The following is a 27,239-nucleotide window of genomic DNA, read 5'->3' on the forward strand; positions in this document are numbered from 1 at the left end:
TCACAATCATTCTGTTTAGAGTCATTATGTCACCTAAAGTTATTTTGCAGTGATCCACTCAATTTTCATGACCAGAGGAAATCCACCAAAATTAACTAGAAGCTCTTTCTTCAATTATCTTAATAGCATGTGGAAAAAAACTGGTGGCTCAAGAAATTAGCCCAAAGATCGTTGGAGGAAGCAATTCCCGAGAAGGAGCCTGGCCTTGGATCGTTGCTCTGTATTATAACGACCAGCTGCTCTGTGGGGCTTCTCTGGTCAGCAGAGACTGGCTGGTGTCGGCCGCCCACTGTGTGTATGGGTGAGTGTGATATCACAGCTGGCCCCTCCCCAACGAGGTGACCCCAGCAGACACTGTGCATCCCATTTCAGGCAGCCTCCCCAAACCCTCCCAGCAGGGAAATGTTCCTGCTGTTTATAACATTATAAACTTTCCAATCATTTTCCCATTAAAATCATGTATAAAAATAGAGAAAGTATAATTAAAATTTACTCTTCATTAGACCCTTGGATCAAGTATTATGGTTCATACATACATAAAAATTGAAATTTCCACCTATTTACAAGGTAAGCATTTTTTAAGGTATAAAATTAGTTTTCACTATATAAATTGTGCTGGTTATCAGCCAATTAGGACAATATTTATTGTCAGCAAAGTGTCAATGTCAAAAAAAGCATGTATAGATAGCCTTCAAGTTACAAATTAAAAGGTGTGCCGACTTCCGGGTAAGATGGCGGAAGAGTAAGACGCGGAGATCACCTTCCTCCCCACAGATACACCAGAAATACAGCTACACGTGCAACAACTCCTACAGAACATCTACTGAACGCTGGCAGAAGACCCCAGACCTCCCAAAAGGCAAGAAACTCCCCACATACCTGGGTAGGGCAAAGCAGAGAGATTCCCGCACAGAGGATCGGTGCCGAGCGGCACTCACCAGCCCGAGAGGCTTGTCTGCTCCCCCGCCAGGGCGGGCGGCGCTGGAGCTGAGGCTCGGGCTTCGGTCAGAGCGCAGGGAGAGGACTGGGACTGGCGGCGAGAACTCAGCCTGAAGGGGGCTAATGTGCCACAGCTAGCCGGGAGGGAGTCCGGGAAAACTCTGGAGCTGCCGAAGAGGCAGGAGACTTTTTCTTCCCTCTTGGTTTCCTGGTGCGCGAGGAGAGGGGATTAAGAGCGCCGCGTAAAGGAGCTCCAGAGACGGGCGCGAGTCGCGGCTGAAAGCGCGGAGCCCAGAGACGGGCGTGGGACGCTGGGGCTGCTGCTGCCGCCGCCAAGAAGCCTGTGTGCGAGCGCAGGTCACTGTCCACACCGCCCTTCCGGGAGCCTGTGCAGCCTGCCACTGCCGGGGTCCCGGGATCCAGGGGCGGCTTCCCTGAGAGAACGCACGGCGCGCCTCGGGCTGGTGCAACGTCACGCCGACCTCTGCCGCTGCAGGCTCGCCCCGCACTCCGTGCCCCTCCCTCCCGCCCGGCCTGAGTGAGCCAGAGTCCCCGAAGAGGCTGCTCCTTTAACCCTGTCCTGTCTGAGCGAAGAACAGACGCCCTCCGGCGACCTACACGCAGAGGCGGGGCCAAATCCAAAGCTGAGACCCAGGAGCTGTGAGAACAAAGAAGAGAAAGGGAAACCTCTCCCAGCAGCCTCAGAAGCAGCGGATTAAAGCTCCACAATCAACTTCATGTACCCTGCATCTGTGGAATACATGAATAGACAACAAATCATCCCAAATTGAGGAGCCAGGAGTCAGTGCTGTGCCTCTGAGGTGGGAGAGCCAACTTCAGGACACTGGTCCACAAGAGACCTCCCAGCTCCACATAATATCAAACGGCGAAAATCTTCCAGAGATCTCCATCTCAACACCAGCACCCAGCTTCACTCAACGACCAGCAAGCTACAGTGCTGGACACCCTATGCCAAACAACTAGCAAGACAGGAACACAACACCACCCATTAGCAGAGAGGCTGCCTCAAATCATAAAAAGTCCGCAAACACCCCAAAACACACCACCAGACGTGGACCTGCCCACCAGAAAGACAAGATCCAGCCTCATCCACCAGAACACAGGCAGTAGTCCCCTCCACCAAGAAGCCTACACAACCCACTAAACCAACCTTAGCCACTGGGGACAGACACCAAAAACAACGGGAACTACGAACCTGCAGCCTGCAAAGAGGAGACCCCAAACACAGTAACATAAGCAAAATGAGAAGACAGAAAAACACACAGCAGGAGAAGGAGCAAGATAAAAACCCACCAGACCTAACAAATGAAGAGGTAATAGGCAGTCTATCTGAAAAAGAATTCAGAATAATGATGGTAAAGATGATCCAAAATCTTGGAAATAGAATAGACAAAATGCAAGAAACAGTTAACAAGGACCTAGAAGAACTAAAGACGAATCAAGCATCGATTAAAAACACAATAAATGAAATAAAAAATACTCTAGATGGGATCAATAGCAGAATAACTGAGGCAGAAGAACGGATAAGTGAGGTGGAAGATAAAATAGTGGAAATAACTGCTGCAGAGCAAAATAAAGAAAAAAGAATGAAAAGAACAGAGGACAGTCTCAGAGACCTCTGGGACAACATTAAACGCACCAACATTCGAATTATAGGGGTTCCAGAAGAAGAAGAGAAAAAGAAAGGGACTGAGAAAATATTTGAAGAGATTATAGTTGAAAACTTCCCTAATATGGGAAAGGAAATAGTTAATCAAGTCCAGGAGGCACAGAGAGTCCCATACAGAATAAATCCAAGGAGAAATACACCAAGACACATATTAATCAAACTGTCAAAAATTAAACACAAAGAAATCATATTAAAAGCAGCAAGGCAAAAACAACAAATAACACACAAGGGAATCCCCATCAGGATAACAGCTGATCTCTCAGCAGAAACTCTACAAGCCAGAAGGGAGTGGCAGGACATACTTAAAGTGATGAAGGAGAAAAACCTGCAACCAAGATTACTCTACCCAGCAAGGATCTCATTCAGATTTGATGGAGAAATTAAAACCTTTACAGACAAGCAAAAGCTGAGAGAGTTCAGCACCACCAAACCAGCTTTACAACAAATGCTAAAGGAACTTCTCTAGGCAAGAAACACAACAGAAGGAAAATAACTACAATAACGAACCCAAAACAATTAAGAAAATGGGAATAGGAACATACATATCAATAATTACCTTAAATGTAAATGGACTAAATGCTCCCACCAAAAGACACAGACTGGCTGAATGGATACAAAAACAAGACCCATATATATGCTGTCTACAAGAGACCCACTTCAGACCTAGAGATACATACAGACTGAAAGTAGGGATGGAAAAAGATATTCCATGCAAATGGAAACCAAAAGAAAGCTGGAGTAGCAATTCTCATATCAGACAAAATAGACTTTAAAATAAAGACTACTAGAAGAGACAAAGAAGGACACTACATAATGATCAAGGGATCAATCCAAGAAGAAGATATAACAGTTGTAAATATTTATGCACCAAACATAGGAGCACCTCAATACATAAGGGAAATATTAACAGCCATAAAAGGAGAAATCGACAGTAACACAATCATAGTAGGGGACTTTAACACCCCACTTTCACCAATGGACAGGTCATCCAAAATGAAAATAAATAAGGAAACACAAGCTTTAAATGATACATTAAACAAGATGGACTTAATTGATATTTATAGGACATTCCATCCAAAAACAACAGAATACACATTTTTCTCAAGTGCTCATGGAACATTCTCCAGGATAGATCATATCTTGGGTCACAAATCAAGCCTTGGTAAATTTAAGAAAATTGAAATTGTATCAAGTATCTTTTCCGACCACAATGCTATGAGACTAGATATCAATTACAGGAAAAGAGCTGTAAAACATACAAACACATGGAGGCTAAACAATACACTACTTAATAACGAAGTGATCACTGAAGAAATCAAAGAGGAAATTAAAAAATACCTAGAAACAAATGACAATGGAGACACGACGACCCAAAACCTATGGGATGCAGCAAAAGCAGTTCTAAGAGGGAAGTTTATGGCAATACAATCCCACCTTAAGAAACAGGAAATATCTCGAATAAACAACCTAACCTTGCACCTAAAGCAATTAGAGAAAGAAGAACAAAAACATCCCAAAGTTAGCAGAAGGAAAGAAATCATAAAAATCAGATCAGAAATAAATGAAAAAGAAATGAAGGAAACGATAGCAAAGATCAATAAAAGTAAAAGCTGGTTCTTTGAGAAGATAAACAAAATTGATAAACCATTAGCCAGACTCATCAAGAAAAAAAGGGAGAAGACTCAAATCAATAGAATTAGAAATGAAAAAGGAGAAGTAACAACTGACACTGCAGAAATACAAAAGATCATGAGAGATTACTACAAGCAACTCTATGCCAATAAAATGGACAACCTGGAAGAAATGGACCAATTCTTAGAAATGCACAACCTGCCAAGACTGAATCAGGAAGAAATAGAAAATATGAACAGACCAATCACAAGCACTGAAATTGAAACTGTGATTAAAAATCTTCCAACAAACAAAAGCCCAGGACCAGATGGCTTCACAGGCGAATTCTATCAAGCATTTAGAGAAGAGCTAACACCTATCCTTCTCAAACTCTTCCAAAATATAGCAGAGGGAGGAACACTCCCAAACTCATTCACCTTGATACCAAAACCAGACAAGGATGTCACAAAGAAAGAAAACTACAGGCCAATATCACTGATGAACATAGATGCAAAAATCCTCAACAAAATACTAGCAAACAGAATCCAACAGCACATTAAAAGGATCATACACCATGATCAAGTGGGGTTTATTCCAGGAATGCAAGGATTCTTCAATATACGCAAATCAATCAATGTGATACACCATATTAACAAACTGAAGGAGAAAAACCATATGATCATCTCAATAGATGCAGAGAAAGCTTTTGACAAAATTCAACACCCATTTATGATAAAAACCCTGCAGAAAGTAGGCATAGAGGGAACTTTCCTCAACATAATAAAGGCCATATATGACAAACCCACAGCCAGCATCGTCCTCAATGGTGGAAAACTGAAACCATTTCCACTAAGATCAGGAACAAGACAAGGTTGCCCACTCTCACCACTCTTATTCAACATAGTTTTGGAAGTTTTAGCCACAGCAATCAGAGAAGAAAAGGAAATAAATGGAATCCAAATGGGAAAAGAAGAAGTAAAGCTGTCACTGTTTGCAGATGACATGATACTATACATAGAGAATCCTAAAGATGCTACCAGAAAACTACTAGAGCTAATCAATGAATTTGGTAAAGTAGCAGGATACAAAATTAATGCACAGAAATCTCTGGCATTCCTATATACTAATGATGAAAAATCTGAAAGTGAAATCAAGGAAACACTCCCATTTACCATTGCAACAAAAAGAATAAAATATCTAGGAATAAACCTACCTAAGGAGACAAAAGACCTGTATGCAGAAAATTATAAGACACTGATGAAAGAAATTAAAGATGATACAAATAGATGGAGAGATGTACCATGTTCTTGGATTGGAAGAATCAACATTGTGAAAATGACTCTACTACCCAAAGCAATCTACAGATTCAATGCAATCCCTATCAAACTACCAATGGCATTTTTCACAGAACTAGAACAAAAAATTTCACAATTTGTATGGAAACACAAAAGACCCCGAATAGCCAAAGCAATCTTGAGAATGAAAAATGGAGCTGGAGGAATCAGGCTCCCTGACTTCAGACTATACTACAAAGCTACAGTAATCAAGACAGTATGGTACTGGCACAAAAACAGAAAGATAGATCAATGGAACAGGATAGAAAGCCCAGAGATAAACCCACGGACATATGGTCACCTTATCTTTGATAAAGGAGGCAGGAATGTACAGTGGAGAAAGGACAGTCTCTTCAATAAGTGGTGCTGGGAAAACTGGACAGGGACATGTAAAAGTATGAGATTAGATCACTCCCTAACACCATACACAAAAATTAGCTCAAAATGGATTAAAGACCTAAATGTAAGGCCAGACACTATCAAACTCCTAGAGGAAAACATAGGCAGAACACTCTATGACATAAATCACAGCAAGATCCTTTTTGACCCACCTCCTAGAGAAATGGAAATAAAGACAAAAATAAACACATGGGACCTAATGAAACTTCAAAGCTTTTGCACAGCAAAGGAAACCATAAACAAGACGAAAAGACAACCCTCAGAATGGGAGAAAATATTTGCAAATGAAGCAACTGACAAAGGATTAATCTCCAAAATTTATAAGCAGCTCATGCAGCTCAATAGCAAAAAAACAAACAACCCAATCCAAAAATGGGCAGAAGACCTAAATAGACATTTCTCCACAGAAGATATACAGACAGCCAACAAACACATGAAAGGATGCTCAACATCTTTACTCATTAGAGAAATGCAAATCAAAACTACAATGAGATATCATCTCACACCAGTCAGAATGGCCATCATCAAAAAATCTAGAAACAATAAATGCTGGAGAGGGTGTGGAAAAAAGGGAACACTCTTGCACTGCTGGTGGGAATGTGAATTGGTACAGCCACTATGGAGAACAGTATGGAGGTTCCTTAAAAAACTACAAATAGAACTACCATATGACCCAGCAATCCCACTACTGGGCATATACCCTGAGAAAACCATAATTCAAAAAGAGACATGTACCAAAATGTTCATAGCAGCCCTATTTACAATAGCCCAGAGATGGAAACAACCTAAGTGTCCATCATCGGATGAATGGATAAAGAAGATGTGGCACATATATACAATGGAATATTACTCAGCCATAAAAAGAAATGAAATTGAGCTATTTGTAATGAGGTGGATGGACCTAGAGTCTGTCATACAGAGTGAAGTAAGTCAGAAAGAGAAAGACAAATACTGTATGCTGACACATATATATGGAATTTAAGAAAAAAATGTCATCAAGAACATAGGGGTAAGACAGGAATAAAGACACAGACCTACTAGAGCATGGACTTGAGGATATGGGGAGGGGGAAGGGTAAGCTGTGACAAAGTGAAAGAGCGGCATGGACATATATACACTACCATATGTAAGGTAGATAGCTAGTGGGAAGCAGCCGCATAGCACAGGGAGATCAGCTCGGTTCTTTGTGACCGCCTGGAGGGGTGGGATAGGGAGGGTGGGAGGGAGACGCAAAAGGGAGGGGATATGGGAACATATGTATATGTATAACTGATTAAATTTGTAAAATAAAAAAAAATAAAAATTAAAAAAAAAAAAAGCTGTGCCCTTTGAAATTCATGTGTAAGCACGTTGCTCTGAATTAGCATAAAAATGTTTCCTTACTTCTCAAGTCAGATCTATTTTGATGCTAACTGTAACTAAACCTTAGAACTAACATCAACCATGTCGAATTCTTTTTTTGATATGACAAAATACATGCTGAATTTTAGAATTTATCTTCTCCCTCTAGAGCAGCCATTCTAGACCCTATCAATGGACATAGCTCTGTACATACAAATATGAACTCATAAGGATAGTTCTAATTCAAATAATATACCATAGGGTACATCCTAGTCTTTTTTCCTTCTATATTTGTAGCTCTTATCTTATTTGTGCTGTCCACAAAATATCTATGGATTTGCTCAAGCTTAGAATGGAAAAGTAGTTTGAAAATTGTGAACCCATACCACTGTGTAAAGCAAACCTACCAACTGGAGTTTAATGCTTCTTTTCATTCTTTCCCACTGATATATAGCAAAAAAATGCATAATCTTAAGTATCTAACTTGATGAGTTTTGAAAATGCATCAGCCTCTATAACCCACACTCCTATCAAGACATAAAACATTTCTATCACCTGGAAATTCCTCTCATACCCCTTCCCAGTCATCACCATCCCTGAAGTGGACCCCAGAAGGGACCACTATTCAGTCTCCATGGTGGGTGGGCTGGTCATTTATAGATTTCCAGTCTGGATCACATCTATTGAATAGACATATATCAATGATGAAATTACCCATAGAGAAGCCTCTTGCCAATCTTCCATTCTTTAACTTGCTCTTCAGAGAAGACCAAATGCACCATATGGATTACCTCATTTCTTATTAAAATGATTTCTTGAAATAGATGTTAACATTTCTGAAGTAGATGATTTCATAATGAGGCGTTCGGGGGTATGGCAAGAAATACAGACTACTATTTATACTCTATTTAGTGCTAAATTAATTTAACTGCACTAATAAAACTCTGAAAACCAACTTTCTAATCAGTATTGACTATAAAATAGCATCACCTAATTAACTGATAGTGAAATTACAATTTAAAATTTGGATTCTTTTTAATGCCTCAAACATACTAAATAGGTCTAGGATACAGAATCTACCCAAATATAATATTTTAAAAATTATTTCATTTCTACTTAAACCTACTCTAAAAAATAAACATCATGGGTTTAGTTAATTTCTCTATTTATCTACCTATTTTTATGGCTTTAGGAGATCAGCTAACAATAAATTGTCTTCTTCAGGTTGCAGAAATACTATAATACTTTTTCAAGATTATAGTAATTTTTACAGATCAAAAAAGGAAGAACATTTTCCTAGGCGAGTAGAGATTTCAAGATTAGATTAGTGACTTATTGGTTTTTGGTTATAGCATAGTTCTTGACTCATTTTCCAATGAATTTCAAGCTTGAGTTGCTATTCATATTTTTTATATATATATAAATTTATTTATTTATTTTTGGCTGTGTTGGGTCTTCGTTTCTGTGCGAGGGCTTTCTCCAGTTGTGGAGAGAGGAGGCCACTCTTCATCGCGGTGCACGGGCCTCTCACTGTCACGGCCTCTCCCGTTGTGGAGCACAGGCTCCAGATGCACAGGCTCAGTAGTTGTGGCTCACGGGCTTTGTTGCTCCACGGCATGTGGGATCTTCCCAGACCAGGGCTCGAACCCGTGTCCCCTGCATTAGCAGGCAGATTCTCAAACACTGCACCACCAGGGAAGCCCTGCTATTCATATTTTTGATAATTAAAAATTTCTTACTGCTCCACTAGAACCTTTTAATTTTTGCCTTTCTCATAGGTTTTACCAATTTGCAACCTGGTATCATCTCCTTAAAATTATGCATTCTTCAAGTCACCCATGGCCCATATTATATAACCCATTTCCTTGACATTATTCTGTTAACACTATTTTTAATAACACACTTCTTGTTAGCAGGTATCTTATTATAATTATTAGTCTACCCAGAAGTTTTATTTCCTAGAAGTTCCAGCATCAGATCTCTGAAGCTAGTTCTACTTTGAGAACTAATTCATCATCTTGGATCACATTACTGTGCCCTCTTTTTCCTTATTTATTTCATGTAACTAATTGTGCTGATATGGCTTTATTTACAACTCCCCTCTCTTTACCTGGCTGTTATGTGTGACCACTGGTTGTGCTCAATTTTTCTGGCTCCTGGATTGCTTCTTGTTTTTCATATATCTACTCAGTCATTGAGCACTTATCTTGTGCCAAGCATTGTTCTAAGTTTTGGAGATAATAGTGCTCTACGGTCTAACAAAGTCTTTGCCCTAATAACGCTTATATTATAGTCTAGGGCAGGAAACCAGAAACCTTGAGAAGCCCAACTACCACAGTTGATCAGGAAGTGACTGGCAGTGGGGTAGGAACAAGATTGGAGATGTAGGCAAGACCAGATCCTAAGCCCTGGTGAGGATTCAGTTGGCCATGGTAAATGGAAAGTGAGACAATTTAGAAGGCAGAAGAGTGACATTATCTAATTAGGCATCTGTGTGGTGATTAGACTGCTGAGAGGAGCAAGGATAAAATTGGGGGGACCAGTTAAAAAGAAACAATGGTGGCCCTAAGATTATGGCTGAGGAAGCTGGACAAATGTCTGGATCTCATTAGTAAGTTCAGATGCTTAGAGCTATCTAAACTCGCTAGTGATCACAGATAGATAAGGAGAAGAACCAAAGATTTGGGTCTGAGCAACAGGATGAGTGTTGATATCATTTATTGAGATGAGGAAAATGGGAAGAAACAGGACTAGAAAGGGAATAAAAGTTCTGATTTCTATATATTAAATCTGAGACTTCCTACCAGAGTCCAAGTGGTATTTACTGGCCAATTGACACATAGGTACGCGAATCTAAAGTTCAGAGGAGAAGTCAAGAATTAAAACACAAACTTGGAAGTTTTCAGCATATTTCTGGTATTTAAAGTCATGGCATTAGATGAGATCATCTATGGAATTACTGTTAATGAAGAAGAGAAGGTGGAAGGCAGAATTGTAGAGTATTCTAAATATTTAGATTTTTGAGAAGAAAAGAGCTGGGAAAGAAAAACTAAGGAAAATCAAAGAGTGAAATGAAAGGACAATCACAAGTGTGTGGATAGTCCTGGCAGGGAGTCAAGTGAAGAAAGGAGCTCAAAGGTGATTCCTTAAATTTCTAGAAATAATCCACCATGTCAAATAATGCTGAGGATTATTTGGCTTACTCCTGGTTCCCTGTACTCACTTCTCTTTTATTACACTTAAACAAATAAATGCATACCTTTATTTTAAAAACATGCTTCTATTTAATGAAATAAAAATACTCACATGTATGACAATCTTGTCCCTACTCAAAATAAAGACTAATAATTGAACACATCCTCCCTGTCCACCCTCCTTTCACAATACAACTGCCTTTTACACACTTTGCTTTTTTGCTTTTGAGTTTCTTTATGGACTCATGGGCCTTCATTAACAGTGTATGTTATTAACTAGGATAATTATTATGATTATTATATGATGCCCAAATTGTTGAAGCTAGCTAGTGTTATCCCATTTAATGTGGCTCCTTTATTCTTTAAAAATTACCTCTGATATTCTTGAAAATTTTCTTGCTCTCTGACAATACCACCACATTTCAGTGGCATTCTAATTTTTACTTGCCTTTAAAAAAAGGAGTTGGCTATTCTCTCAGGGATCCTTTCCCATTCATTGGAGAATGGTTAATAGAGACCAGAAGCTCTGTGCTGTGGGTAAAGATTGGGATTGGTGGTAAGCAAACTTGCTGAGGTTGTTTTATGCCACCATTAGTAATGATAGAATATAAAAATATTTCAATTTATAGTATCGGGTCCCATTGATTTTTTTTTCTTTTAGCATATTATGTTGCTCTATCATAATTATCTTACCACATTTACTTCCCACCACAATGAAAATTCCATGTACAAATGGACAGTCTTATACTCAGAGTAGTGAAGTTATTTACAACCCAGCACAGAGCAACATAGAGTGGTGCAGCGCTAGTTCATCCCATCCGGTGCAACATCTATGGAGCATCTACTGTGTGACAAGGAATATGCTAGGCTTTGAGGTTACAGAAGTCAGGAACATGTCTTTCTGTTTCCTATCAAACTGTACCTTTCTTTCCCTTGCTTCTGAGAAAAACACTCTGGACAGAACAGGCAAAGTTGAAATGTAGCAGAAATTCAGCCAATTTTCTCTACCTAAAGGTCAGCTATTTCTGCCATCTTTAGCCTCAGCTGAATTGGGGTCTGCCTATCCAATGGGATTATGTCCTGTTCCTATCCCCACCTGCCTTCTGTCTTATAGCTTCTCCTTGCTTTTTTGGAATGTAGATGCTTTGAAACAAGAATATTTTGAAATATAATTAAGTCCCTTTTCTTCACCTGCAATGATTTCTCGGAAGGCTTTCTTCCCCCATTTCTTGGTTTTGGATGAATGGAAAAGCTAGAAGGATTTTATATTGCTCAGTATCCCAACAGTGATTACAAAGTATGGATTCTTGGGTCCCATGCCAACTTTCCAAATTAGAATCTCCAGAGCTAGAAACTAGGAATCTGAATTTTTAGCAAATTTCTCAGTTGCTTCGTAAAATTTAAGTACCATTGGCTATGACTTCTGTATTCTCAAGTCTTTGTCCTCAGAGAAAGAAGCTCAGAGACGGGACAGCGGGGAGGAGATTTCACCCTACCCCTTCTTCCTGAACAGGTCAAAGTGGGCAGGGGAGTCCCAAAGGACAGTGGAAGTGGGTGCTGTCAGAGCATCTGAAATTATCATTATGTCCAACTTGGCCAAAGTACTGATTCCTCTGACCTGGAAAAGGGAAAGTGAGAAGAACTTTGATAATCAAACAGGGCCTCTGCAGCACATAATGCCCTCCTGGCCCAGCACCTGGAGAGTTAAGGAGCTGCCACCAATCACTAGGAGCAGAGACATCCTCCCCTACCTGAGCCCAGGTAAACAACGGCAGCGGGAATGTCTCCCTCTCCTGCCTCCCAACCTGCTCCTCATGTTCTCAGTCTCTCCCACAGAACCTGCCCATAGCTACATGAGGCTCCCCAGTATCCTGGTGCAAGGGAAGCCTCTAAAATCAGACCGTCCCACATAAAGTCTCTGCCCTACCATTTTATTTTATTTATTTATTTGTTTATTTGTTTGTTTATTTGTTTATTTATTTATTTATTTTAGCATCATGACTTTATTTTATTTTGAATGTGTATTTCATACCAGTATAGACTATAAAGCTTACATACAAAGACATCCCAGGAACAGTGAGCACCCCAGTGCCAGATTTCCATATCCAATCCCCCATTCAAAGGCACAGCTGGAAGGGGAGGAAGCTTTCCCAGACTGGTGGAGTATGGCAGAAGCCCCCAGACCCAGGTCGAAGAGAGCCTACAGGCCCCAAACATGCCACTCTGAGCATTTAAAGAATGTGTCTACAATTGATGGAATAACCTTAACCAAATATCAGTTGTGCTCAAACACAGAGAGGCTTTCTCTGTCCCTCCATAAAATACACACAACTCATTTGTCACCACTGGGAGTGCTGGTGCTCCAGTTTTCTACTTTGAAAGTTGGAAATTAAGGGAAAGAATTAAGTTTATTCTCGCTTTCCTAAACAAACTATATTTCAGGAAAACTTATAATCGATAGGGGAAAGCTTTTATATAGTGTTTTCTTTTCTTTCTATTTTTTTAAACATCTTTATTAAAGTATGATTGCTTTACAATGTTGTGTTAGTTTCTGTTGTATAACAAAGTGAATCAGCATACATATACATATATCCCCATAACTCTTCCCTCTTGTGACTCCCTCCCTCCTACCTTCCCTATCCCACCCCTCTAGGAGGTCACAAAGCACTGAGCTGATCTCCCTGTACTGTGTGGCTTCTTCCCACTAGCTATCTATTTTACATTTGGTAGTGTATATATGTCCATGCCACTCTCCCACTTCATCCCAGCTTACCTTCCCCCTCCCTGTGTCCTCAGTTCCATTCTCTATGTCTGTGTCTTTATTTCCGTCCTGCCTCCAGGTTCTTCAGAACCTTGGTTTTTTTTTTTTTTAGATTCCATATATATATGTGTTAGCATACAGGATTTGTTTTTCTCTTTCTGATTTACTTCACTCTGTATGACAGAATCTAGGTCAATCCACCTCTCCACAAATAACTCAATGTCGTTTCCTTTTATGACTGAGTAATATTCCATTGTACTTATGTGCCACATCTTTATCCATTCATCTGTCAATAGACATTTAGGTTGCTTCCATGTCCTGGCTATTGTAAATAGTGTTGCAATGAACACTGTGGTACATGTCTCTTTTTCAATTATGGTTTTCTCAGGGTATATGCCCAGTAGTGGGATTGCTGGGTCATATGGTAGTTTTATTTTTAGTTTTTTAAGGAACCTCCATACTGATCTCCATAGTGGCTGTATCAATTTACTTTCCCACCAACAGTGCAAGAGTGTTCCCTTTGCTCCACACCCTCTCTGGCACTTACTGTTTGTAGAATTTTTGATGATGGTCAGTCTGACTGGTGTGAGGTGATACCTCATTGTGGTTTTGAGTTGCATTTCTCTAATGATTAGTGAAGTTGAGCATCCTTTCATATGTTTGTTGGCAATCTGTATATCTACTTTAGAGAAATGTCTATTTAGGTCTTCTGCCCCTTTTTGGATTGGGTTGTTTCTTTTTTTGATATTGAGCTGCATGAGCTGCTTGTATATTTTGGAGATTAATCCTTTGTCAGTTGCTTCATTTGCAAATATTTTCTCCCATTCTGAGGGTTGTTTTTTTCATCTTATTTATGGTTTCCTTTGCTGTGAAAAAACTTTTAAGTTTCATTAGCTCCCATTTGTTTATTCTTGTTTTTGTCTCTGTTTCTCTTGGAAGTGGGTCAAAAAGGATCTTGCTGTGATTTATGTCATAGAGTGTTCTGCCTCTGTTTTCCTCTAAGAGTTTTATAGTGTCTGGACTTACATATAGGTCTTTAATCCATTTTGAGTTTATTTTGGGGTATGATGTTAGGAAGTGTTCTAATTTAATTCTTTTATGTGTAGCTGTCCAGTTTACCCACATCACTTATTGAAGAGGCTGTCTTTTCTCCATTGTATATTCTTGCCTCCTTTATCAAAGATAAGTTGACCATATGGGCGTGGGTTTTTCTCTAGGCTTTCCATCCTGTTCCATTGATCTATATTTCCGTTTTTGTGCCAGTACCATACTGTTTTGATTACTGTAGCTTTGTAGTATATTCTGAAGTCAGAGAGACTGATTCCTCCTGCATATTTTTTGTTCTCAAGATTGCTTTGGCTATTTGTGGTCTCCATGCAAATTGTGAATTTTTTTGTTCTAGTTCTGTGAAAACTGCCATTGGTAGTTTGATAGGGATTGAATTGAATCTGTAGATTGCTTTGGGTAGTATAGTTATTTTCACAATGTTGATTCTTCTAATCCAAGAACGTGGTATATCTCTCCATCTGTTTGTATTGTCTTTAATTTCTTTCATCAATGTCTTATAGTTTTCTGCATACAGCTTCTTTGTCTCCTTAAGTAGGTTTATTCCTAGGTATTTTATTATTTTTGTTGCAGTGGTAAATGGGAGTGTTTCCTTAATTTCTCTTTCAGATTGTTCATTATTAGAGTATAGGAATGTAAGGGATTTCTGTGCATTAGTTTTGTATCCTGCTACTTTAACTAATTCATTGATTAGCTCTTGTAGTTTTCTGGTAACATCTTTAGGATTCTCTATGTATAGTATCATGTCATCTGCAAACAGTGACAGGTTTACTTCTTCTTTTCCGATTTGGATTCCTTTTATTTATTTTTCTTCTATGATTGTCATGGCTAAAACTTCCAAAACTATGTTGAATAATAGTGGTGAGAGTGGGCAACCTTGTCTTGTTCCTGATCTTAGTGGAAATGGTTTCAGTTTTTCACAATTGAGAATGATGTTGGCTGTGGGTTTGTCATATATGGCCTTGCATATATTGAAGAATCCTTGCATTCCTGGGATAAACTCCACTTGATCATGGTGTATGATCTTTTTAATGTGATGTTTGACTCTGTTTGCTAGTATTTTGTTGATGATTTTTGCATCTATGTTCATTGGTGATATTAGTCTGTAGTTTTCTTTTTTTGTGACATCTTTGTCTGGTTTTGGTGTCAAGGTGTTGGTGGCCTCATAGAATGAGTTTGGGAGTGTTCTTCCCTCTTCTATATTTTGGAAGAGTTTGAGAAGGATAGGTGTTAGCTCTTCTCTAAATTTTTGATAGAATTCGCCTGTGAAGCCATCAGATCCTGGGTTTTTGTTTGTTGGAAGATTTTTCATCACAGTTTCAATCTCAGTGCTTGTGAATGGTCTATTTATATTTTATATTTCTTCCTGGTTCAGTCTTAGAAGGTTGTACTTAAGAATTTGTCCATTTCTTTCAGGTTGTCCATTTTATTGACATATAGTTGCTTGTAGTAATCTCTCATAATCCTTTGTATTTCTGTAGTGTCAGTTGTTACTTCTCCTTTTTTGTTCTAATTCTGTTGATTTGAGTCTTCTCCCTTTTTTTTTTTAATGAGTCTGGCTAATGGTTTATCAATTTTGTTTATGTTCTCAAAGAACCAGCTTTTGTTTTTATGGATGTTTGCTATTGTTTCCTTCATTTCTTTTTCATTTATTTCTGATCTGATCTTTATAATTTCTTCCCTTCTGCTAAATTTGGGGGGCTTTTTGTTCTCTCTCTAATTGCTTTGGGGATAAGGTTAGTTTTTTTATTTGAGATTTTTCTTGTTTCTTGAGGTAAGATTGTATTGCTATAAACTTCCTTCTTAGAACTGCTTTTGTTGCATCCCATAGGTTTGGGGTAGTTGTGTTTTCACTGTCATTTGTTTCTAGGTATTTTTTGATTTCCTCTTTTATTTCTTCAGTGATCTCTTAGTTATTTAGTCACATATTGTTTAGCCTCCATGTGTTTGTATTTTTTACAATTTTTTCCTGTAATTGATATCTAGTCTCATAGTGTTGTAGTCAGAAAAGACACTTGATACATTTTCAATTTTCCTAAATTTACCAAGGCTTGATAATCTCTTCAAATATTTTCTCAGGTCCTTTCTCTCTCTCTTCTCCTTCTGGGACCCCTATAATTCAAAGGTTGGTGTGTCTCTGAGACTGTCCTTAATTCTTTTCATTCTTTTTTCTTTATTCTGCTCTGTGGCAGTTATTTCCAATATTCTATCTTCCAGGTCACTTACCCGTTCTTTTGCATGAGTTATTCTGCTATTGATTCCTTCTAGAGTATTTTTAATTTCATTTATTGTGTTGTTCATCATTGTTTGCTCTTTATTTCTTCTAAGTCTTTGTTAAATGTTTCTTGTATTTTTTCCAAGATTTGGATCATCTTTCCTATCATTAGTCTGCATTCTTTTTCAGGTAGACTGTCTATTTCCTCTTCACTTTTTTCATCTGGAGGGTTTTTACCTTGCTCCTTCATCTGCTGCATATATCTCTGTGTTTTCATTTTGTTTACTGTGTTTGGGATCTACTTTTCACAGGTGGCAGGTTTGTAGTTCCTGTTATTTTTGGTGTCTGCCCACTATGGATGAGGTTGGTTCAGTGTCTTGTGTAGGTTTCCTGGTGGAGAGGGACTCATGCCTGTGTTCTGGGAGTTGGGGCTGGATTTTGTCCTTCTGTTGGGCAGGGCCATGTCCGGTGGTGTGTTTTGGGGTGTCTGTGGACTTAGTATGACATTAGGCAGCTTCTCCGCTAATGGGTAGGGTTGTGTTCTTCTCTTATTAGTTGTTTGTCATAGGGCGTCCAGCACTGGATTTTGCTGGCTGTTGGGTGGAGCTGGGTTTTAGTGCTGAGATGGAGATCTCTGGGAGAGCTCTCACTGATTAATATTATGTGGAGCTGGGTGGTCTCTTTTGGTCCAATATCCTGGCCTCAGTTCTCCCACCTCAGAGGCTCAGGCCTGACAGTAGGCCGGAGCACCAAGACCCTGCCAGCTGCATGGCTCAGAAGGAAAAGAAGAACAAAAAAACAAACAGACAGAACCTCAAAACAAATGGTAAAAGCAAAACTAAACAGACGAAGTCACACAAAGAAACATACACACACACAGTCATAAAAAGAAAGAAAGAAACAAAACACAACAACAACAACAACAAACAGACAGAACTCAAGGACAAATGGTAAAGCAAACCTAAATAGACAGAATCACACAAAGAAACATGCACACATGCAGTAATAAAAACAAACAAACAAAAATACGAACAGACAGGACCATAGGACAAATGGTAAAAGCAAATCTAAACAGACAAAATCACACAAAGAAACATAGACAAACACTCACAAAATGAAATAAAAAAGGAAGAGAGCAACCAAACCAATAAACAAATCCACCAATGATAACAAGCACTAAAAGCTAAACTAAGTTAAATATAAGACCAAAAACAAATCAGACACAGAAAGCAAACCCCAAGTCTGCAGTTGCTCCCAAAGTCCACCACCTCAATTTTGGGAACATTTGTTGTCTATTCAGATATTCCTCAGATACAGAGTTTATCAAGTTGATTGCAGGGATTTAATCTGCTGCTCCTGAGGCTGCACAGAGAAATTTCCCTTTCTCTTCTTTGTTCACACAGCTCCTGGGGTTCAGCTTTTGTTTTGACCCCAACTCTTCATGTAGGCCACCCTCAGGCCTATGTTCCCTGCCCAGACAGGAGGGGCTTAAAGCAGCAGCCGAATTGGTGGTCTTGCTCATTCAGGCCAGGGAGAGGGAGGGGTACAGTAGTCATAATTGGAATGCAGGGCGATCCTGAGGTGGCAGAGGCCGGCCTGATGTTGCACCAGCCTGAGGCGTGCCATGTGTTCTCCCGGGAAAGTTGCTCCTGGATCATGGGACACTGGCATTGGTGGGCTTCACAGGCTCCCAGGGTGGTGTGGGTAGTGACCTGTGCTTGCACACAGGATTCTTGGTTGCAGCAGCAACAGCATTAGTGGTCTGTGCCCGTCTGTGGGCACAGATGATAGCCGCAGCTCACGCCCATCTCTGGAGCTCACTTAGGCAGTGCTCTGCCTTCTGTGAGCACACAGAACAGAAATTCCCTCTCCTTGTGCACCCTGAAACAACTGTCTCTTGCCTCTCCAGCAGGTCCAGACTTTTCCCCAGGCTCCCTCCCTGTTAGCCATGGTGCAGTAGCCCCCTTTAGGCTGTCTTCACACAGCCAACCCCAGTCCTCTCCCTGTGGTCTGACCTCCAAAGCCCGAGCCTCAGCTCCCAGCCCCTACCTGCGCCAGCGGGTGAGCAGACAAGCATCTCAGGCTGGTGAGTGCTGGTCAGCACCGATCCTCTCTACCCTACCATTTTAAACTGTTAACACCCAGTTTGTTCTAATTGTAAAATCCATAGAACTGTGTTAAAGGTGAAATGAGATGATGCAAAGTGTTTGGCACTACACTTGGCACAAAACAGCTTCTCCATAAATAGGAGTCATTTTACTGCTATAAAGCACTTAGCAAGGTTCCTCAGATTTTAAGGCAGTGCAGTTATCAGCAGGTGCTTACTGGATGCTTGGGCATTCATCGGCTTTACTGAAGACTGCTACTTGATCAAACATAAGCCTTTAGGAAATATAACAATGTAATGTATAGATAGATAAAAAGATAAACAGATGGACTTGAAATAACTTCATGCTCTTTATATATTTATATATTTGTAAGTGACTTGTATTTTAACATTTGAAATACCATGTTAAACTAAGCATTTGAAACTCTTGAGAATTAAATCACTAGCTCTGCTCTAATTGCAGTTACTGAATTTTTTTTTTCTCTCACTGTTGTGGCCTCTCCCATTGTGGAGCACAGGCTCCGGATGCGCAGGCTCAGTGGCCATGGCTCACAGGCCCAGCCGCTCCATGGCATGTGGGATCTTCCCGGATTGGGGCACGAACCCGCGTCCCCTGCATCAGCAGGCAGACTCTCAACCACTGCACCACCAGGGAAGCCTGCAGTTATTGAATTTTGACTTCATTGTGAATATGGCTCAGTTGGCTTAATTCCAACTGCTCACTGGTAATTTCTTGGCGTGAAGATGTTGCAGGCCAGTAGCACATTTAGGAGTCCCTGTACACTTTCAGATTCTAATATACTCTCCAATTTAATCTGCCTATAACACAAATGTTACCTTTTACCACTACATTATCAATGGTCAACATTGTGTATGAAAAAATTTTCAAGTTCATTATGTGTGGAAATTACTCAAGCTCATATATTAGCTTATAAACATCATAATAGGTTTTACTGTTTATGTGAACTCTGTGTGAATTCAGTGACCTTCTAAACAGGAGATGCTGCTGAACCTCCTTCCATTGTTACCATAGCTACTGTGGTTGCTAAGGGAAACCCTGGACAAAGATGCAGTCTCCACACTGGAATATGATCTAAAGCAGAGTTTCTCAAACCTGGCTATGCCTTACCATCAACATGAAGATTTAACTGAAAAATGAATTTTTAAAATCCCCCTCTCCATCCCAGACTCATTAAACCAGAGATGGAGAAGGGGGAGCAGGTAACAGTGTTATTTAAAAGCATTCCAGGTGATTCTAATGGGAAACGGAAGTTGAAAACCACAAGCTAGAACCAGAGATTAAGAGATGACTTAAGAGAAGTTATAGACATTAGCACAAATTAACGCCTCCTCTATGATCTGATCAGAAAAAAATGAAATTAAGGAAATATCTTTAAAGAAGAATTCTTCAAAGAAATTCAAGAATATTTGAGGATGGGAACACATAATTCTGAAATACCTACTGTTAAGATCTCTAGAAAGTAACTGTGGTGGATGGAGAGTTTCTTATTCTTCTTTTTCATAAACTTTAGGAGAAATTTAGAGCCATCTAAGTGGAAAGCAGTCCTAGGCCTGCATATGACATTGAATTTGACTTCTCCTCAAATAGAAACTCGGTTGATAGACCAAATTGTCATTAATCCACACTACAATATATGGAGAAAGGACAGTGACATTGCCATGATGCATCTTGAATTGAAAGTGAATTACACAGGTAAGAGAAATCAGTTTTAGTCATCTTATCTGCCCAAATTAATTCAAAATTAGATTTGAAATATCAGTACCAGTGCATTAATAGTCCATAAAAGTTGGATAATTTGTTATAGAAATCACTATAATTTAAATGGAATTGGGGAATGTAGAGAAACACATTAAATTACCTTCATCACGGTGCTTAAATCCAACTTTCTAGAAAATTGAACAGTAAAATACAACTCTCAGAGCCCTTTATGTCAGTAAACTCCAAGGAGCAGCCCAGAGATAATAGGTCATGCTCTATTACGTGCCGTCTATGTTTCTCTGGGAAAGAAAGATAGGTCCATCTGCCACAAAGGCCGGAGTAGGACAAAGTGAGAAACAAGCATATGTTCAAAGAGCGAAGTGAGTAAGAATGGTCATTCATAAAGGAGATTCAATAATATTAATAAAATGGCAGATGGAGGATTTCCTCCAAATACCTAGAGAAGGTGCAAGAAATCACCTGAGGGAGTGAAATTTATCCTGAAGGGCTCTGCTCAGCTCCAACCTTTACTCTGAAGACTTTCCCAGGGCCCAGTCAAGAGAGAGTGCATCCCTGTGCTCCTCTGGAATTCTGTCTCCGCATGCATGAGAGCACTTAACAAAGGCAGATGATTGCTGTAGTTCGTTGTATTAGCCCTATCCTTTTATTCACTTTTGTGTCTGCCTTCGGTTTTACATGTCATGGATGTTGAATGAAAGTTAGGAGGCTTGCAAACCATTGGAGAAAGGCTGAAAAAGTCAGCCACCAAGATTGATGCCTAAAAAATGTCCAGGCAGGATAACATGAAAATGCAAGGGTTTTTTTAGATGAAATGTTTAAAATGATTGATTTTTAAAACTTTTGGAAATGAATGTGTGTCTGTTCTTGTTTTCTTTCATGTTTACAGATTATATACAACCTATTTGCTTACCCGAAGAAAATCAAGTTTTTCCTCCTGGAAGAATTTGTTCTATTGCTGGCTGGGGAACACTTGTATATCAAGGTAAATTATCAGACTCAATAGGAAATGCCTATTAGCAAAAAGCATGCTGTTGCTCTATCCTGTGAATATTTTCAACATTTTAAAAAACTCTTATACTCTAACAATTTTCTGCAGTATCTCTTAAAATCACTGTCTGGCTTATATTCATATGTTGCATATTTGTATAGTTAAATTGCTTTTTCCAAATTGCATGGAGCATATTATAAAACTATAATTGTTATTAGAGGGAAATTCAAGCATTCCCTAAACTCAATATCTAAATTTAGTATTATAAACTCTCTGATGAAAATATATACCTATTGAAATGATATAACCAAAGGCTACAAAAATGTATTTTTATAAAGCATATGGATAAGGTCTCATCAAAAGCCAAATTATTAACTGTTACATTTTCCAAATCAATAAAACTATTTGTATTTATCATATAAATGTTTCACACTCACATTCCCTAAGATGAGAAGGGAATCAGTTTCAAGGTGCTAATTCCGCCTACTGACAAGAAGACTCATATATGGCATGAATCTTACATTGAAGACTATAAATTAATAAACCATTGACTCACCAGCATTATTTAATAGCATGTTTTCCAAACAAAGAATATCAAATTACACTGTACACCTGAAAATAATATAATGTTGTATGTCAATGATACCTCGATAAATTTTTTTTCAATATCCTTGCAATATTTCATCAACTCTAAGATGTACATTTTTTCACATTAAACTATGTAAAATAAAAAAATGCCACAGTTAAATTGGGAAATTTATTTTCTTTCTTCATGGCAAATAAAGCGGGTCTTACAATGGAAAACAAATAACCACACTTTTTTTCTTTTTAAGCATTCTAGTATTTCAAACCCTCTAAACGTAACTGCAAGGTTCATTGGTTTCAAAATTCCTAATAGGAGTTACTCCATCTAGGCTCGAGTTTGACCACTCACTAATAGTTAAGCAACAAGGAACAACACTATTGTTGGGTGGAAAAACCTGGTCTCTAGAGTTACAACAGGTTATATCCATGATATTTAAAAATCCTAATTGCATTTAAGATGAAAAGGCACAAAATCTTGTGGAGAGGTGCATGTCCCAGAAGCAAAGGATTCGCAGCTAAAATATCCTTACTTCTTGTAAAAGAGAGCATAAAATCTAAGTCAAACCCTTGCCTGATGATTCTGACAAAGGTTCTCCACTGCAATTACGTTATCTTGTTGAAATGCTTCATTTCTGCTGCCCATAAAGTATGTTGAAGTCAAAGTCTGTATATTATTGTATTTCCTCCACTTGAAAAATGTCATGACTTATTAAATTTGAAATCTAAAGAGTAAAAATGATTCTTAGATAGATGTTTTCTCTATCAGACTTCAAGCTAAAAGACATTTATGACCACAATGTACTCTTCAAAAGCAAATTATCTACTAACAAAATTTAAGACTCTTTATTCCATAGGAAATTATTATTATTTTAAGAGTTGAGTAAACTTGCTTACATTTGCTTATTGTTACTAAAGCTATGCATTTAATTGACTTAGAAAAAGTCTCTAGGAGTGGTATGGAGCCAAGAAAAACATCTGCATCTGAGATCAATTTCATTTAGGAATAAACAGATCACTTTTAAATACTTCTTGGGTGTGGCAAGTTTAACAAATTTTATGAACTTTTTCTTAGGGTTTCCAACTACTTCTAAACCCCCAGTTTTTCCCCTTTGAGTATATTACACTAATTAATTTTTTAAGGTCATGAACATGTTGCTTACTAAGAGAGAAAGAAGTATTATTTGATTAAATTAAGGCAACTAGTAAACTTAAATAACTTCACTGACATTTTTATGTGGGTTTTTTGGTATGAGTACGTATATTTTCAATTATCCTTATGGTAACTCATGTTGACAAGTATCAAATGTAAGAACACTGCTCAAATTTTTTTCTACCAAAAAGTTTTATCATATATCCAATTTTTTCTTCCTTGACAAGCAGCAAAATTTTCTTTGATTTTTATTCTAAAACTAATTCTACCAGCCCATCCTCAGTCTTCATAGAACAAATGACAGTGAGATGCTTAAAGTTATCCCCCATCTTAACTTCTCTAAATCGCTTTTTAAAATTAAAGTTCATTGTCAAACTTTAAAAGTCATCCAGCCTCTGAAGTCACTGGCACCAGCTGGTATCAACTCCCAACTTCATACTCGCTGTCATACCGGTACTTTGAAATGTTTGGAGTGTTTGCAACAGGCAATTTGGCAGACAATACACAGTGGGGCTTTGTTTTTATTTCTTGAAAAATCAGTTATTAAACATTTACCAACACACCACTGATTACGCATACATTGCTTTGCACCTCTGTGCACGTGCGCATTTGTTTCTTGTCTTTTTAGTGTGGTGATAAAACTTAGCTAGAAATGAGAGCACATACATTTTTGCAACAACACTGGCTGTCAAATGTACTAGTTTATTTTCAACTTTCTGCCTTTCTTGAGAAAGCAAATAGAATTGTTAATTATTAGAAAGTGCTTATCATGTACCTTTTCTTGGCGCACTAGACACCTGCTTTTTTCACATCCCTCTTGGGATTAGTATTTCGGTAAACAGAGATTCATGCTTCCAGTAGATGAGTCATTTTGTGAAAAGCATGGAAGTATACTCTGCTACTAAATGCCTCCTTTCTCTTCCCCTGCATGTGGATGACAAGCTGATTGCCCTGAGACCAGGGCACAGTTCCTCTGAGCTTCGTCTCCTGTTCAGTACGCACCTGTTTGCTCATACAGCCCCACGAAGGAGCTGAATGCCATTATAAGGGAGCACCTCTTCAGGTGCCAAATGAAAAGCACTGCTGGATTTCTGAGACTTTGCTGATTTCCATGAATGAAACTTTTTGTGTTGGCGGGCTTTTTTCCCCCATAAGCAATGCTGTAACCATTTGAAATTACTGAAAATACCTAAAGACCGTCTAGTCCAATCCATCATCCCTGCTAAACCTTGGGAACTAAAGAAGTGCTTTACTGTTACCCACTTGGCAAAATCTGCAGATGGGCTTTATTATGTGCTTTTAGCATTTAGTTCCATTATGTATACACACAGTACTCGGTAATGAGAGTGAACTGTTGAAATAAAAAAGACTGATGGTGGCTCCTTCACTGATGCATGTTGATCACTTCTGACTGGCTGGCTGCATTATCCATTTTGAACAGGTCCTCCTGCAGACATACTGCAAGAAGCTGATGTTCCCCTTCTATCAAATGAGAAATGCCAACAAGAGATGCCAGAGTATAACATTACAGAAAATATGGTGTGTGCAGGCTATGAAGAAGGAGGTGTAGATTCTTGTCAGGTAAATATGTAAAACTGCTCACCCAATATTTCCAGAAAGCATTGCTACATGATGAGTTCATCACTCAACAATGATTAGGGAGTGCAGAAATCATCAGGGTCTTAATTTCATTTCCTCATTTACAAAACTGTGACTTTTCACTTTTATTTGTGGCTTATTTGCATAGTACTCCTGGGTGGACCTGAGCATTAGAAACAGAACTAATTTTTATCAACAAAGGTTACAAATCAGATGTCTTTAGAGACTAGGCATAACATGTGGATGTGTCTGACTGCCAGGAAAAATATGAAGTAGTGGGCCTGGGGGTGAGCTGGAGAGTATGTACCTTAGCTAGAATCATTTATTTTCAAATTTCAAATTCTTTAAAACCCTATTCAAACAAATCAAACAAAAACAGGTCTGTGGGCCAAATTGGCCTGTACTCCTCTAATTCTCAACCCTGATTTAGAGTCTAGTCCAGGTGTCCAGTGACCCAGAATAATTTTTGGATGAAAACCAACCTGGAGAGCCTGCAATATGTTTGAAGTATCACTAGGTTTTTTGTTTTGTTTTGTTTTGTTTTTTACAGAATAAAAAATGATTTATTTAAAAATACATATACTTTGAGAATAACATTAAAATAAGTAAATAGAAGCACTAATAAGTTGGCATCCAGTGTCCTAAAGAGGTTTTCAATTGGAACTTTTTAGAGAGGTGTGATTTTTTGCTCATTCTTTTGACTAGTGTGGCTTTCAAAAAAAACTCTTACCCACAAACTAACTTTCTTGGAAGATAAAACTTTTTTTTTTTGCTTTTGTTTTTATTTTTATTTTTTGAATTTTTGAATTTTATTTATTCTTTTATTCAGCAGGTTCTTATTAGTTATCTATTTTATACAGATTAGTGTGTATATGTCAATCCCACTCTCCCAATTCATCACACCACCACCATCCCTGCCACTTTCCCGCCTTGGTGTCCATACGTTTGTTCTCTACAACTGTGTCTCTATTTCTACCTAGAAATAATGTAGCCATCTATCAGCTCCATGAAATCTATATACATTCAACAAATAAAAAGTAAATTCTGCTAGATTTTAGATTTATAATTAAATTTTAGGTGCAGTATGAACTAGCCATGAAAGCATGGATTCTGTGCTCAAACTACTTTTTTGACCCTTGCTTTAACACTTACCAGTGAGTCTGGGCAAGTCACTTAGGTATTATTGAGAGGTTTAAAAGAGATAACACGTGTAAGGCATTAAGTACTTGCACAAAAATATTAACAATTTTTATTGTGAGATTTTGTAAATAAATTTTGGAGCATATTTTCTATATTTGAAAATTAATAAAATATTAATGCACTAACATCTACTGGATTAGATTAAACCTGATAGCAATAGTGAGCAAATGAATAATCTACAAATGCAGATTAGCAATCTATACTGTGAGGAAATGGCTTCACTTTGTTAGTGTAAACAACTTGTTATCTATATGAACACATACTAATACATATGTCATAATAATTGGACTGAATACAAGACTTTCTTAACAGACAGTTACACAGGTGGATCTGAATATGTGTTCTCTAGTGAAGCCAATGTCTCATGTCATCTTAAATGTTCAGCTTAGTTTTACATTTATTCTGCTTTGATGACAGTTGCATATTCAAGACGAATAGGATAGCATTCTTGTTTATAATTTTTCTCTTATACTTTCCTTTTAAAATGAAAAGCGTACTAAAGGTAAGATATATTGCCACTTAGAGGGAGATTTATAGAATTATTGCTCAGAAGGGAAATCAGCTGTATAACTTCAATTAGAGTTAATGGGGGTTGTGTGGCAGACACTTCATGCACTAGGTAGAAAATATGACTGCTGATGTTATCGATGCTTGGGTTACATTAAGCCAGCAACTCATGCCTGATCTCTGAAATCTCATATTTGGTTCCAATTTCTAGATAGTTTTAGTACGTTATTCATTAGCAAGTAAGAAAGCTCCCACACAAGGCAATACCTTGTGTAATATAATGTTATCATGATTGAGTGATTGTCTAGAGAGTTACATGATTTTCTTTGTTCATCTTTAATATTGTGTTAAAAAGGAGAACTGATTACATAAGGATACATTATTTTAAATTATGCATATGTTACTATTGATATATCACTTGAATAAGTTCTTCAAAGCATTATTTTTTTCCCTAGAGTGGTGAAGAATTTGCCTTATTAGTCATTCACATGTTCTTGAATATCTTCTGGCTTCCCAAAGGCTTGTGCTTGCTAGGCAGCTGTTTGGATTTTAAGGCACCATGAATGTCTGTCATAAGTCCTCTCTCTATAAAACTAAGTGAATGACACAAAGAGCAAATCCATTCTGCTGACTATTCTGAGATTTGTTCTATACACTACTGATTTTCGAAGTGTGGCCTCCAATCCAGGAGATCAGCATCACCTGAAATCTGGTTATAGGTGCAAATTCTTGGCCTTGCCAGAGAGTCACTGAATCAGAAACTCTAGAGGCGGAGGCCCAGCAATGTCTGTGTGAGCAAGCCCTCAGGTGATT

At 38.4% G+C, this 27,239-nt stretch overlaps 1 protein-coding gene across 1 annotated transcript in view; it reads left to right on the forward strand.

Moving 5' to 3' along the window:
* TMPRSS15 (transmembrane serine protease 15) overlaps nt 1-27,239 on the forward strand; it is a 146,495-nt gene that overhangs the window by 117,361 nt on the left and 1,895 nt on the right. Inside the window, exons 21-24 of the mRNA XM_060099785.1 lie at nt 127-301; nt 20,189-20,370; nt 21,284-21,379; nt 24,562-24,701. Coding sequence (XP_059955768.1) covers nt 127-301; nt 20,189-20,370; nt 21,284-21,379; nt 24,562-24,701 — 593 coding nt within the window. The remainder of the gene's footprint in view (nt 1-126; nt 302-20,188; nt 20,371-21,283; nt 21,380-24,561; nt 24,702-27,239) is intronic.

Source organism: Mesoplodon densirostris, chromosome 5, assembly GCF_025265405.1.
Source record: "Mesoplodon densirostris isolate mMesDen1 chromosome 5, mMesDen1 primary haplotype, whole genome shotgun sequence".
Classification (NCBI taxonomy): Eukaryota; Metazoa; Chordata; class Mammalia; order Artiodactyla; family Ziphiidae; genus Mesoplodon; species Mesoplodon densirostris.